Source organism: Rhinolophus sinicus, linkage group LG15, assembly GCF_036562045.2.
Source record: "Rhinolophus sinicus isolate RSC01 linkage group LG15, ASM3656204v1, whole genome shotgun sequence".
In the NCBI taxonomy this organism is placed as follows: Eukaryota; Metazoa; Chordata; class Mammalia; order Chiroptera; family Rhinolophidae; genus Rhinolophus; species Rhinolophus sinicus.
In genome coordinates this window covers 26,242,453-26,257,870 of record NC_133764.1, presented here as the reverse complement: position 1 = coordinate 26,257,870, position 15,418 = coordinate 26,242,453, and the positions used below count along the sequence as shown (strand labels likewise).

The 15,418-nt window shown below is 46.1% G+C and overlaps 1 protein-coding gene across 3 annotated transcripts in view; it reads right to left on the bottom strand.

Moving 5' to 3' along the window:
• RNF43 (ring finger protein 43) overlaps positions 1-15,418 on the bottom strand; it is a 59,551-nt gene that overhangs the window by 13,412 nt on the left and 30,721 nt on the right. For all 3 annotated transcript variants that reach the window (XM_019736388.2, XM_074319441.1, XM_074319442.1), the window contains one exon: positions 1,907-2,029. In XM_019736388.2, the coding sequence (XP_019591947.2) occupies positions 1,907-2,029 (123 nt within the window). The remainder of the gene's footprint in view (positions 1-1,906; positions 2,030-15,418) is intronic.

The following is a 15,418-nucleotide window of genomic DNA, read 5'->3' as shown; positions in this document are numbered from 1 at the left end:
GGAGAAGCATGAGCAGTGACCCCAGAGGCTGTGAAAGAAGAGGTCACAAGGCAGTAGCCGAGGCGCTTCTTCTAAACCCCTAATGTTTTTTGCTTGTATTTGTTTTTGGCTCAGGCACCAGTGGCACGTGACATACATTATTTTCATCCTCTCAGTAATCACTGGGGTAGGAAATAAAAGCCCCATTTTATGGTGGTGGAAACAAAGGCCGACAAGGTTAAGTACCTCAGAGAGCACTGGTCATGTGCTGCTGGCTTCCCCATGTCTGGGCCCAGGCCTCACATTTCTGACAGGAGTGCGCTCCTCTAGGGGGGCGAGGAGAAAACTCCTATACGGACACGTCCTGACAGGTCGCCAAGTGTTCACAGGTATGTGAAATCATACTCTGCTCTGGAAGAACAGCGGAGCTTCTCTGAACCCTTCTTCTCCCCTCTTTCTCTGTCTCTCTCTCTGTTTCTGTCTATGTCTATGTCTGTCTCTCACACACACATACTCCATTCACATTCGCACTACCTAACACCGAGCACTAGTGTACCACCGGAATAAATGAATGGCATTTGCCCATATTTTGTAAAACAAGGGAAATGAAATAGCCAGAAGCAGGGTAGCTTCAGCCTCACAAAATTCTGCTGCTGTTTAGGACACTCCCAGTCTTGCAGAGACACCACACTCTCCAGCTCCTCCTGGGGTGTTCTGGCCCGTTTCCCACCTCTCCTGGAGTCCCCTTCTGCATCAGCATGGGCAGGCAGGGAGAGTATCTTCACCTACTTGGGGGCATCACATTCAGAATCCTGCCCACATCCCTGCCCCCTGTGGGATCACGCAGGAACCCAGGCTGTTTCCTGAGTCACGAGTCGCAGGAGGATCAGGAAATCCCCAGGGGATCCAGGCCTGTATACAGTGAGCAGGCACATAGGTAGCGATTGTCACCCTCCTCTGTCACCGCCCCTGGGAGCAGGACCTCCTCCCCCAAGTCCACCTGACTGTGCCACGCACAATCTAACTATAGTCGGCCTTATGTCACCCTGAGAACCTTTTCACATATGTTCAGTTTTCCCAGCCAGAATGGAAGGCAACAGAGCAGAGAGAGAGAGTAAAAGCCCAGGTTTGAAAACTGGATAAGGCTCAGTTCAAATCTCAGCTCCACCCTTCCTAGCCGTGTCATCTGGCAAGTTACTTAAGTTTTCTGATCCTCACTTGCCTTAATGTCAAATAGGGAATAATAATGTCTAGTTTCCTCATTGTCATGAAGGGTAAACGAGACAGTATATATAAGGGATCCGTCCCATGTCCCCTCTGGCACATGGTAAGCACACAGAAAACAGTAACTAATGTTAAAGTAGGGGTCACAAATGCAAATGTTTGCAGGGCCTTGGAGGTAGCAGGCCAGTGGGAAACACGGCAACCAGAGAACCCACGTCTGTGGAAAGGCAGCAGCTGCTGCCAGCTCCAGCCAATAGTCCCCCGTGGACATGTGGGGCCAATGGCTTGCAATCTGTGAGGGAGAGTGGGAACATTTTAAGGGTAGGGACAATGGTTTCTGTCCCTGCTATTCTTGCATAGCGCTCTGTAAATAATTCCAAAGGATGGAGAAGACCTCCGGCTGGCCCCTCTTTGCTCTGATGCTGGGCAGGGGAAGAGGTTTAGGAACTTCCAGGTGATGGGGGAGGAGATGGGCTATGGCACATGCCCAGGGGACAGTCAAAGGTTCTGCTGGTAGATGGGTGGTGGGGAAAAGGACAAAGGCCTGAATTTCCACCTCTCTCAGACCAGTCATGGCTTAGGAAAACCCGAGTGAATCGAGAACATAACTCTTAGGAGACAAGAGGCCGGAGAGCACAGGAGTCTCTCACAGCCTGGAGCTGGATGAAGTTCAAGGTGTGTGTGGGGTTGAGTGTGAATCTACCTTGCTGGCCAGTGACAGGCAGGGGCGGGGGGCCCGCTGGGGACTCTCCAGCTTGACGATGCTGATGAATCCAGGCTCCAGATTGTCGTCATCACTGGCATTGCACAGGTACAGGGGGTGGGACTGCAGGGAGAGAGAGAGAGACAGGTTAGGGAGGCTCTAGGGAGCAGGAGCAAGCTGTGAGAGCCGAACACGTCTACTCCTCTAGGCAGGTACCAGGGAGGACCTCAGTGCTAGGAAAGAGGGGGCCTTCTTATTAGATTGCCTCATACTAAGCTAGTTAGCATCCATTATCATTGCAGGGGTGCCAGGGCCAAGGATGCATGGACGTGGGGGCAAACAGGAGTGAGGGGTATCCAAAAGAAGAGACCACTGCAAAGCAGCCCCAACAACCCTCAAGCCCTGGCTTTTCAAATAGGCTGGCCACAAAGGGCTCTTCTCCCAGCGCCATCCTCTCTCACCTCCGAATTTTTCTACCTGCTCCACAAACCCTGGGCTAAGAGTGCTTCCAGAATCTCGCCTACCCTCTTTGGTCCCCCAGGACAGGGCTGGGCGTTGTTGATGCCTCCTTTTCCCCTATGGGACGCCCCACACCCAGCCCCAGCAGCTGTTGCCCTGTAGATTCCCATCTTCCCATCTCTCATGGGGCTGTGTCTTCTCACTCAGTGCTGCCTTGCTCCTCCCAATATCCCCCTTTGCCCCTGCCCTGTGACCACCCTGGGATTAAGCAGGGTGCTGACGGAGAAGAGACTATTTGGGGATAAGGCGTGGCTAACAGTTAAGCCTTTACCAGCACAATTTCTAGGGGTTCGTCCTGGCCCCAGAAATGATGCAGTAGAGATGGAGCCAGCTCAGCCCATCTGCTCTGCGGATATGGCAGGTCCTATCCATTCCCTGGGCTTCTAGCCTGGCTGGTGCTGGGCAATGACTAAGGGGGTAAGTGGGCCCATGACATACTAACAGAGGCCAGAGAATTCCCTCAACAAAGGAGTGAGACTGTCCCTCTATATACTCTCTTCTCTATCAAGGTGATTCGAATACGCACTTGAATCTAATTTTCACAGAGTGCTGTGAGAACAAAGTATGACCTTTATTTGGTCCTAGATCATCCCATGGAGCAGGGGGTTCCCACATGGTGAAAACCCAATGTATCCTGGCAAGAAAGGGGATTTCCTACCAGGAAGCTGCCCATGCTTTTCTCTCTGTTGCTGTTGAGGTCTGAAGGACTTCAAGAAAGAACCATCAGAGGAACCAGAGACTTTTGAATTTACGAAGGTGATAATTTGATGATGGATTTAAACGCACAGTCACTTTTTGAAAGCACTTTCGGGCTATCTCCTCTCACTGTATCACTGAGGTCCCTTGAACGTAGTAGGTTCTCTATAAATATGCCCTACCTTGCTTTGAATTGTGAATAAAACTCTTAGGCAGGGGGTGTTGAGATGGGAGGGATTTCCATTCTTGCCCCTATGACTTGCCCCTACAGACTATTAGTCTGGTGGTGATCAAGGTTTAGTGTGTGTGGGGGGGAAAGGTTATACACCTTCCTACCCCCAGAAAAAAGGCTAGAGTAAAGTTGGGGCCTGTTTTCACTTCAGTGAAGCTGTAGCCCGTCTCGAAAGCTCCATTAGTCTGTCTGTCTGCCCATCTGTCCAACCATACATTCATTCATTTCTTCATTCTACCTACAATGGGAGCCGCCTTGGTGCCAGGCACTGTACAAAGCATTGAGGAGTCAACGATGAATCAGATGGGCTCCTTGCCTTAAAGGAGCTCCGAAGACAAGTGTGCAAACACATTGTATTGTGATGTTATGATGCACGTTCATTCAAGGGCCTGTGGGAGGCCACAGAAGTGGGGACCACCAATCCCACGCGGGAGGGATTGGTGGAATAGGTATGTGTCCACAGCGGAGGGTACCGTCCTGGCAGAGGAAGTGGCCTGTGCCAAGGTGTGGAGGCACAGACACAGGGTTAGGGGGGACTGTGGGCAGTTAGGTCTGGCATGAAAGGGAAGGCAGGTGATCAGGCTGGAAAGGTGAGCAAGGTCCAGACCATGGAACAGGGACCACAGATTGGCGTTTGAGAGGGATCTGCCAGGTGACGACAGAGGACAGTCTGGTGTGGTGAGGAGTCGGAAGTCAGCTGCTCCAACAGAACAAAAGATGTGAGACCTTCCTTCAGGAACAACAAATCACAGCCACAGAAGCCTACCGCTTTGCTTGCCCCCCACCCCACCTCACACAAGGTCCAGCTTTCTCAAGAGAACTCTAAGAGGCCTCTCACTGACCAGAGGGTCAACCGGGAGAGGGGGAAAGCCACTTTGGAGAAGAGTAAACTTTAGAGAAGAATGTTCAAATATTTAACCACCTCTCTGGTCCCGGCCTATGGTGCTATATGGTATAGGGCGTCTCTGAGAAGGTGGAAGGCAGAGTTACCAGGCTTCCTTGGTCCTGAACTAACAACTATGCAAGAGGGAAGGGGAGGAAATTAACCAGTAGTAACTGCCTCTGGTGTGCCAGGGCCTTTAGATGTTATCTCACTCCAAGGTAGATAGATACGATCATCCCCATTTAAAGAGAAAGAAGCTCGAGGCTCAGAGAAATTAAGGTCACATAAGATGAGAACCCAGCTCTGTCTGACTCCATCCTCTGGAGTCATGTTACTCCAAATGAACCACACAGTCAACCCTCTATTATTGTTGATGATGATGATGATGATGATGATGATGATGATGATAGTTTACATTTATTGAGTGCACATGGTGGGCCAGTGATTGTTCTAAGCACCTCTGTATATGAACTCTTTTTGCCCTCTTACTCCTATGAGGTAGAAACTATTATCGTCTCCATTTTAAAAATGAGGAAACAGAGGCACTGAGAGGTTACATAACATGCCCAGGACGATGCAGCTGAAATCAGAAGAAATGGAAAGAAGTAGTAGAAGGTACATTACAAAAAATTAAGAACAATTTCCGTTTGACTTTGAAAAAATGATACGTTCCCCCAACTCATGATCAAGAAAATCTGCCTTCCTAAATATACATTCCTAAAGCATAATGGCCCAAACACAAGTCCCTAAAATATTAGTGGTGACTTCCAGGATTCTATCCTAGGCCCTCTTCTCTGTTCACTCTCCATGGTGAACGGAGAATGGTGACTCCAGACAATACTATGGTTTCAGTTTCCACATAGACGTTGTTGATTACAGTTGTGCAGCCCAGACTTCTCTTGGGTTCTAGACTCATATGCCCAACAGGCAGGGCCTGGACATTTCTGCCGGAAGAAACTTAAATGAGACACCTCACACTCAGCATGTTCAAAACTGAACTTACCCTTTTATCCCTCAAAACTGCTCCTCCAATGTTCCCTATTTTAGGGATTGGAACCACTATCTATCTACCTACTACCCAAGTCAGGTATTGTCCCCCTAGGCTCCTCTCTTTATCACTCCTTACCACCATCACCACCAATATCCAACCAATCCCCAAATTCTAATCATTCTAATATCCTCACCATTACTCTTATTCTCTTTCCTCCATTCCCACTATGGCTACTGTAACACAGGCCACCATCATTGCTATTCCAATTTACTGAACTAACGTCTTAATTGGGGTCACCTCACCCCACTCAGTTCTCTATACTGAAGCCAAAGTGGTCTAAAGTGCTAACTTGAGCATGTCACTGTTCCACTTTAAGCTCTTAAAAGGCTCCTTATAGCTCTTGGAATAAAGTCTGTGCTTTTAAACATAGTTTAAAAAACTGCCTGCTCCACGTTGAAGTCTTTATGTCTTGCCTCGGGGTTTGCCATTTCCTTCCCATACCTCTTCCTCCCATGCAGGCCACGCTTCAGAAATAACTTGCTTCATGTCCCCACTTTTGTCACTTGCTGCTCTGTCAGGACAGGTTAGAGGCCTCTCCTCTGGGCCCCCTTAGCACCCCGTATTTCCCCAATCATAGATTTATTCCATGGTATTTCAGTCGTCTGCTTATGTCTCTCTCTCCCTCAGGCTATGACTGACCTCCAACTGCCACTGTGGTGCCTGCTACATAGTTTTCTTTTATTAAATATTGAAGGTCTACAACCAGATTTCTGATACGGCTAACTATAAAGATAACACAATGAGCAGTAAACTCCCGATAATGGTGGCTTCGGGAGAGGAATTAGAGAGGAGATGGTCAAGAGAGACTTTGGCGTTCTGAATAATTCAATCACAGGATAATATATTGAGATACTGAGTTTTATTTTTTGCTGTTGTGGAAGAATAAAAATGAATGAGAGCTATATATAGTTTGTTCTATGTCTCTTCCGTCTTCCCATTCTAAGAAGATAGCCTCATCTATTTCCTTGCCTCAGGCGCATTTGCCAAAAGCAAATGCTGCTAAAAACCTATCTTCCTGGCTTTTGCGAAAGACTGAACCTACCGTGGAAATGTGTGTCCTGAAGGCAGAAAGGAGTGTGTGTGGAGATGGCAGCAGGAGGGCTACAATCCCTGGAACCTGAGGGTGGGGGGAGGGCCCGGAGGATGTGCCAGGTTGTGGGAATCTGCAGCCTGTGTCCCAGAAGGGGTGGACCCTAGGAGGCTGGACGCTGGCAAAAAAGATGTGCCTACATGGATTTCAAGGGAACCCTCATGCTTGGATAATGGGTATATTTGTGGTGACCAGCATAAACAAATAACAGAGGGGTCCCTTAGATGTTTTGGCTACTCTATGAGGGAAAGCTCTCACAAAAACAAATTTCCACCCACCTAATGGAATGGGGCCTTGAAGTCAGATTGATTTGATGAAAATAAAACACCATGTTTCTTGGATAGTCATTATTTGTGGCATGAAACCATACTCACTACACTTCTGTATGGTTTGACTCTTTTACAGTGAGAGTCTTTCAAGTATTTTCAGATTAAAAACAAAAACCGAAAAAAGGCCCTTCAGCCAGGACATTGTTCATTACCTAGCAATGAAGTGTTAGTCGCCCTTGGGTGTAACAGAGGCTGTGTTTGCCCCCTCCTCCAGGGGATTTACAGCTGGCAAGAGAGCTCTGAGAAGAAAACAGACCCAAATGCATCTGCCTGCTTGGGATGCGTGGTCTCCTAATGAAGATGCAAACATGATTCCTACATTGGGCCTCCTGTTCTCTCAGTGACACCAGGAGAGAGCCAAGAGAAATGGGCTTGCAGGATTCGGGAAAGGTGTGGCTGGGAAGGGCTCCTGGTAGACTTATGGATTGGTTACCATTATCTGCATCTTCCTGAAAGGCCAGGAGATGGAAAGTCCCTGTCCCAGATGCTGCCATGAGGGGCAAAGTAAGAGGCCTTGCGCTCAGAGTGCAGGCCCCTCTGGCTGAGAACTCAGCTTTGCACATCCATTCTATATACCTTCATAAAGACGTGGGGACAGTCTTTTAGCAGTGCATTTCATATTCTTGAGCCTGTTCTCTATGTCTCTCTCTTCCTCCTTAAACTTATTTCTTTTACCCTCCCTCCCAAAACAGACATAAGGATCAAAATTCTGACTCCAGAATTTGCCTGCGAGACCTTGGGCAGGTTACTTAACCTTTCTTACCTTATATTCCTCATCTTCATAATAGGATAAAAATGCCTCATCTTCATAATAGGATAAAAATGAGTTCTCAGCCAGAGGGGCCTGCACTCTGAGCGCAAGGCCTCTTACTTTGCCCCTCATGGCAGCATCTGGGACAGGGACTTTCCATCTCCTGGCCTTTCAGGAAGATGCAGATAATGGTAACCAATCCGTAAGTCTACCAGAAGACTGGAGATGGTGGGTATAAGCGCCTAGCAAAGAGCGCGACACAAGTATTCATTAAATGGTAGTTATTATTATTGCATCTGTGATAATAAAATCTCTCCTTATTCCTGGAAGGGACTAAGCTCGTTCTGACTGCCTCTCCCTTGGAGATCTCAACAGTGCCTCTGAATGCCAGCGTTCCACGAGGCACAGTCTGGGATAACTCATTATCCCTGGTCACTTCCCTTCTGTACTCAGCCTGCCAAACCCCACTGAACAAGCTCTTCCAGTTCTCAGCCCGCCTCCTTCCCAGGAAGGCAGCCATGTGATCTCACTACCTCCTCACAAAGGGCATTCCAGGGCTCAACTGAGCCTCGAACTTAATGCTGGCCTTACTTTATCCGTGGCATCTCCTCCTCTTGGGGTGTGTAATTTTGCAAGTAATTCTTTACCATCTCCTGTTTCCTAGCCACCATCCTCCCCCCACCTCTGCTGCAATAATCTCTTATTTCTCTTATTCCACATACAGACCTTCACCCAGGCCTTGGACAGGTCACTTTACTGCCTGCTATAATTTTGCCTTTATAATCAGGAACATTGGCCAGGCATCAAAGGCACCCTTCTCCCCATTTCCTCTTTTCAGATTTTATAATCATCCTCTCCTGTGCAACCTCCTGTGTTACATGAACTTAGAACTACCTGACTTTTATCTCAGGTAGCAGGACACACCAGCATCATAAAGCCAGGCTCTTGTAGCTGGGGGGTTGGGAAAAACCAGATTGCTTAACTTGTCCTTTATTTAAAGAGGTTGATGCTAATCTACAGGTTAGATCCTAATGGTGATTGCTTAGGTGGGCTTTGGAAACCTCTAGACCTCATTCCCATCCTTACCTCAGTCTTTTGCTGCCTCTTTGGGATGGCTGAGTTCCCTAATAAATTAAGTTGGGAGGCTAGGGAATTGTCAAGAGGGGTTTCCCTTTATCTATTTTGTTAAAATGTTTTTACAAGGAAAATACATTCCTGTCTAATTGTGCAAAATTTTAAGGTACAAAAGAAAATAATGGTGGGAGAGAAGCCTAACCTTGGGCCACCTGATGGGAAGGGACTAGCAGAGCAGGGATGGGTGACAGAGGCCTCCAGTATTTCTTACTTGATCCAGAAAACTTTCCTGGGGGATAAGCAAGAGGGCTGACAAGAGAACTGAAAGGATGTGCCAGCTTCCAACAGGAAGCAGGGTGACAAAATTCTGAGGGGAAGAACTGAGCTCACTGAAGGCCCAGTCTGGGGCTTTGCATATTGTAGGCCCCTAGTATTTGGTAGAACAATACGTAAAACTCAGTTTGAATCTAGTCGCCATACAGTTCCTAAAAGAGACATGAATTGCTAATAGCTGAGCCTGGTTCATACCTGTCAGGGACATTCAAAACTTGCTTTGTAAAGATGAGGCATGTGAGACTCATTACAGACTGCCCATGGTTACGAAACTAGTTAAAGGAAACTGAGGTCTGCTAAACTGAATCCCAGTGTCCTGTCTACTGCACCAGGTCCCCTCCAACGCAGGCACACTCCGGGAAGTATTCTTTGTGGTACAACAAACATTAACAGAGAGCAACGCATGGATGGAAGGCTTCAACACTTCCATTTCTAGAATTTTCAAATTTGAATCATTCTTAGCAACAAGACAGAAGCACAGTCTGTCTACTCCTTTTCCCTCCAGGCCTAGGCTCTTTCTGCCCAGCAATCTCAGCTTCCTTCCTCTCCCCTAGGGCTTATCTCATGTCTTTTAGCCACAACAAAGGCAGCCAGACCCAGCCACTGTGCAGGGATGCCGTCCCAATGAATACTCCCTGTTTGTTTAGGATGAGAAAGGTGTGTCCTGAAATTAGAGATCACAGAAGCTCAGACCCAAACAATGGTCTTTCAGCCAGACTACCATTTTCCTCACTGTCTCACCCCCATTAAAGACCTCATTCTTCAATTTAAAAATTGACCTATCCTTGTCTCAGATTGTGTCCAAGCTCCATGACGTAACTGGACCTCTTTGCCCTACAATGGCCTCGTGGTGGGGTTTTTCTGACCCCACACTCTGCCTAGCATCTTTGTATGTGTGGTTCACGGGGTCATATGCAGAGTTATAAGCAGCAAGAAGAAAGGAAGGAGAAAGAAGAAAGAGTTAACCATCTGAGCTGCTTTTGAAATAAATTGTATCAGACAAGAAAGCTTATTGGGAAGTAACCAAACAGAGAGGAGGACTAAAATCTCAACCACCCAGGAGGTCGTGGTTTTGTCCATTATATTCCCATGGAGAAGGAGATCTTGTCCTGACTCAACCCAGAATGACCTCTATTTTCAGGGACACCAAGAAGCTACTGATGAAGTTAGGAGCAAAGGAGAGGGAATCCATCAAATACCAATTTAGTTACATCAGTGTCCTTTGGAAGGAAGGCTATGAAATAGGACACCAAAGTTCTGAGGCCCAGGAAGACCAAGACCCTAGAAGACATCCCAGTCACGTGGTTTGGATTCCTTCCCTTCACCAGGTGAGGAACTCAGTGCTCAAACCACCAAGAATCTTCCTAAGAGGTTCTGAAATGTCCACTGAGTTCTGCCACTCAGTTAGTGACCACTGTCCCAGGAAGATCTTGCCACCTTCACCGACCTTACTCCTGTAGGAAGCATCACTTGAGGCCCCTCATTTAGCTAAGTCTTGTTCAAAGCGGTCCTCTGCAGAAAGGCTGAGGTCTCGCCACAAGTGGTAGTGTTGCTGGGGGTAAAAGCTCCTCCTCACATGGCCAGGATAAGGGTCTGTGGAAGCTTTGGCCAGAGCTCTTCCTAGGCATGACCTTAACTCTTACCACATGGAACTCGCACACGTAACCTGATGTGCTCTGTGCAAACAGCCTTGACAAAGTCCGCTTTATGATTTTGCTGTTCTTTTTCTAGCCAAACTCATGCCAGAGATAGTAGGAATTTAGAAACCTGCTGGAAGCAGGTAGTGTTTAAGTAATTATCTAGGTTAAGATGTTAATGCTGAAAAAGCCAAAAATGTAAACCCAGACAGCTCTGGTGGAAAAAAAGACCAAAGAAATGAAACTTGAGGTCAGATTACTTATTTAAATACGCCAGCGGCATATCAGGACTACCAGCAGAGCTCCTCAAGCGTTACTAAATTTGGGGATTTCAGTGCAAGCGTGTGAAATGGCTAATCTGGTTATTTCACACACATTCCATGTCTTTCAGGCCCAGTCTCCTGCTCAGAGGTTGTGGGGATTTCAAATTGCCCTGCAAAACTCTGATTCATACTGCTGTCTTCCACAACTGGTTTATAAGCCCTTTGAGGGCAGATATTGTATCCAAATGGACGAGCTCAACTAAATCTATGCTCAGGTTTTAATTGTCACATTGTAAGTGGGGATGGGGTGAAGCTATGAGGTTTGCTGGGCTGATCCCAGTCCCCAGCTCCTGGGCAGTAACACACAATATTGCATTTACATTGCAAAGCAGAAAAAATATAAAGCATGGGCCTGTCTTCAATAAAGAAACAATAGAGGGGTAGTTGCACTTAGAATTACATCAGGAGGAGGAGGACAAAATTATTCAAGCCACCAGCCAACTCAGATGCCCAGACTTTCTCCTCAGAAGCCATTGGGGGTTGAGATCAGGCCAAGGAGGCTTCTGTTCAGAGGAGGCAACAGTCAGGAGAGGCTTGTGTTGGAGACAGCCCAAGGGCTTCCAGCCTGACTGCTGACAGCCCTTTGACCACAGCTCTGAATCCCTGTCCATGGGGTGGCCCTGGGGAAGAGGCCTGCTTTGGGGGGACTGTTTAATGATTTGCCAGCAAAGAACAAGGCAAACAGACTGCTGGCAGCTGCCTGGATGCAACAGGAGAGAAGATTTTTATTCCCACCCATGGTGTGGCCTTCCAGGCAGGGGATAAAAGAAAAAGTGAGAGATGGTGTTGTGAGAGCTGGGAGGGACTGCCATTTTGGGCTCAGCATTTCACTGGTGCCTGGATATCTTGGCATTGGTGTTTGGCATTTCCATCCTCTGAATATTTTAGTAATTCCTAATAGCAGCATCTCTTGAGCTCCTAGGAACTAAAGTGTAAGATATGTAAGTGGCCTCTTATGGCAGAGTTCTAGGCATTAAAGAGAATGAAACAAACAAACAAAAAAATGCTGTCTTTGCTCTTAAGAAATCCTTTACAGAAAATGTATGCGATGGGAAAGCAGTTTGATTCTCTGCTAAATTCCTTTTACTGTCTCTTTCCATGGACTTTTCCCTATCTCCTTGGCTCTACAGAGAGAAAAGGGGCACCTCCCTTTCCCCAGTGAGCTAGAGGCCCCGAGATTTAGTCCTATAGCTCCCCACCTCTTTTTGCCCTCGAGCTCCCAGCCCAGCCCAAACTAGGTCCTTCACTAATTCTCTGACCAGACTTCAGTCTCCAGAATTAAACTTTCCCCCATATAGTCCCCTAAAGTGATATATTAAAAATTCTTAAATGACACACTTAACGTCTTACAGTTAGTTGTATCAGTGATCCACTGTGACCCACCCTCTTACCCATTTCCTCCAGCAGAATGCCTGATTCTTAGATGTTTAACAAAATATTGGTTCTTTCCTCCTTCCTCTAAAGTAGATCCTGAGCTCCTTCAAGTCAGGGACTAGGTCTGTTCATCTCTTAGCATAATGCCAGGCACATAGTAGATGTGAAGAAAAAAAATGTATGTTGAATTATTTGTTTTAATAAATGGATGGGAGGTCAAATAAATGTGGTGACTGCCCTGTCATGTGATCAGGATATGATTCTTTTAGATTTCTGCTTTCTCTTCAGAAACCTTCTGTATGCTCCCTATAAGTTTTTGACCTCTTAGGGAAGGGAGAGTTTTCTTCCTTCTCTTTCATAGCATGCCTAAATCTCCCCTATAACCCTGAACAAAACTCACCTCTTTCAGGATCGCTTCCTGCTTCATAACCCATCCCCAGTTACTCTTGTGTCTTCCCTCAGTATCAGTGTGCTGAGTAGAGCATAACCCCTTAAGAGGAAGCAAGCATCTACCCACCAAAAAAAAGAGAATGGCTCTTGCTCTCAAGAGACTAGAATGAGATGGTGGTATATCTGTAGCCATGCAGTCACACGCGTGTGCACAAGCGTCTTAAGGCCATTTGTCAAACCACACACGGGAATGCAAGTTCTCAGCGCACAGCACATCCATGTGGGGAGAATGTGCAATGAATGGTAAACTTACTTATGCTTGTTGTATTACTTTGGAAGTGCCCTCTTGTCATTTTGGGGCCTTTAGTCTTTCTCCCAGATCTGATGGGAAGCTCCTTTAGGCAGGAGCCATTTAGAGACTATTAAAAACAATATTTATTTGTTTGTTTGTTTGTTCGTTTGTTTATTTTTATCTCTACAGAATTGACTCAAAGAAACTCTCGCCTGCCACTGGCTTTAGGCCATAGTGTGGGCTGAGTGTTTCAGGTGAACTTCAGTCCCTACCAGTGATCTGCATGGAAAAGGTCTAGAAAAACTGAGAGTTGATTTACTCCCAATAGTATTTCACAGTTTTTCAGAGTGGGTCTTTTTTCTTACCTGTAGCGGGATGAGAGATGAATTACATCTCTTTCCTCCATCCTTTATACCTTGAAAAGTTGATGTGTCTGAAGTTTAAATTTTAAAGACGTCAGTTGAAGAGCCATTTGATATCCTCACCTTTCTTTTGTTTCAGGTTCCCAGCTGCTTGACCAGCTCTCCAGCCGACTCTGGCCTGTACCTGAGGATGTACATAGGCCACCTCATGCCAAATATAGGCTCAAATATTCCAAACATCCTCTTACTTGCTCTTTGTGAACTATGAGTTCTTTGTTACTTCCTAATTGCTCAAACCTCTTTATTTTTCTTGCTAAGTGCAGATGGTAAGAGATACAAAAAGATAATCGGAGTGCTGATAAATGGAAGAGGAATCTTCTCAGTTATCAAGTTGGCTCTGCTAAATAGAAGTTCCTGTTTGCATTTGTTGGGAGATTCGGGCGGTGCCATCACCTGACTTGTGGGTAAGGGAAGTACTTAGAGAGTTAGGGAGGGGAGCCAAATTCCTGGGTTGAGAGTTCACAGAGTAATGAGGATCAATAGCAGCACTTCTGATTTGTACACTGTTATCAAGGTACAAAGCAACACTACCCTTTGTCCTTTTTTATTTTTACTCTGCTAATGGAACCCTTTACCATAAATTAAGAGTATTACTCAGCTTTGATGTTGCATTTTATATTAGCAAAGTGCTTTATAATCCTTCATTAACTAATTTATTCTTCCTTTATTAGTACCACCCATTTCACAAATTAGGTTGAAGAGACAACACCATGCTTGTAACCAGGAATCCTGAATGAATTCTGGGCATGTACTACTGAGTATAATCAAAGGAGACTTGACGGAGCACAGGAAAAGTAAAAGAACAGAAGAACCAAAATTATAAGAGCCTTCTTGGAAACTAAACCTCCAATGATTTAGGGCAAGACTTGGAATTTTTAATTTATTTTGCTAGCAGTAAAACTGAGAGCTTTCACTAGCTTAAATTAAAAATGTGACCACCAAACACATCTTTAATAGGAAAACTGTTCTCTTGATTGCCTAATTTCCTCCATAACAGAGTTGAACGCAGAAAGGAAAAAGGACATATCTGAACTTAATGGTGCCAGTTGTTTCCTAAGAAAAGGCATTTATGGGCTGGCCCGGTGGCTCAGGTGGTTAGAGTTCCATGCTCCTAACTTCGAAGGCTGCTGGTTCGATTCCCACATGGGCCAGTGGGCTCTCAACCACAAGGTTGTCAGTTCAATTCCTCAAGTCCCGCAAGGGATGGTGGGCAGCGCCCCCTGCAACTAAGACTGAACACAGCACCTTGAACTGAGCTGCTGCTGAGCTCCTGGATGGCTCAGTTGGTTGGAGCGCATCCTCTCAACCACAAGGTTGCTGGGTTCAACTCCCGCAAGGGATGGTGGGCTGCGCCCCCTGCAACTAGCAACGGCAACTGGACCTGGAGCTGAGCTGCGCCCTCCACAACTAAGATAGAAAGGACAACAACTTGAAGTTGAACGGCACCCTCCACAACTAAGATTGAAAGGACAACAACTTGACTTGGAAAAAAGGCCTGGATGTACACACTCTTCACCAATAAAGTCCTGTTCCCCTTCCCCCCACCAAAAAAAAAGAAAAGGCATTCATGCTAAAGCAAGACAAATATCCATATATTACTTCTGATCTGTCGAATATCCTGTCTTGACACTCTCCTCACTTGGTGTTTGTGACAATGCTATTCTAGTTCTTCCACTTCTCTGACTGTCCCTCATTTGTTGCCGCTTCCTTTTTCTTTTCTTCTTCTTCCTCTCATTTAAATATAAGGATATAGTCTCTGATTTATATTATCTCTCTCCTGGAGTTCTTATTTACTCTAATATCTTCAATGATAATTCTCAGACTTGTCTCCAAAGTGAAATTCTCCTGCACTTCAAAAGGCCTGTAGGAATTATTACTTTGTAGTCTTACTGGTACCTCAAACTCAAATATACCAAACCTATCTATCAGCTTCTCCCTGTACTCCACCCTAAAGCAATAACCCTTCTTAACTCAGCTATTTTTGTTAATGGCACCATTATTTTCCTAGAGATCCAAGCTGATTACCTCAGAGTCATGATGATTCCTCCTCCTTGTATCCAATCCCTTAAACTCGTCTTTGGAAACCTATCTTCCCTACGTCTCTGGAATCTGAACT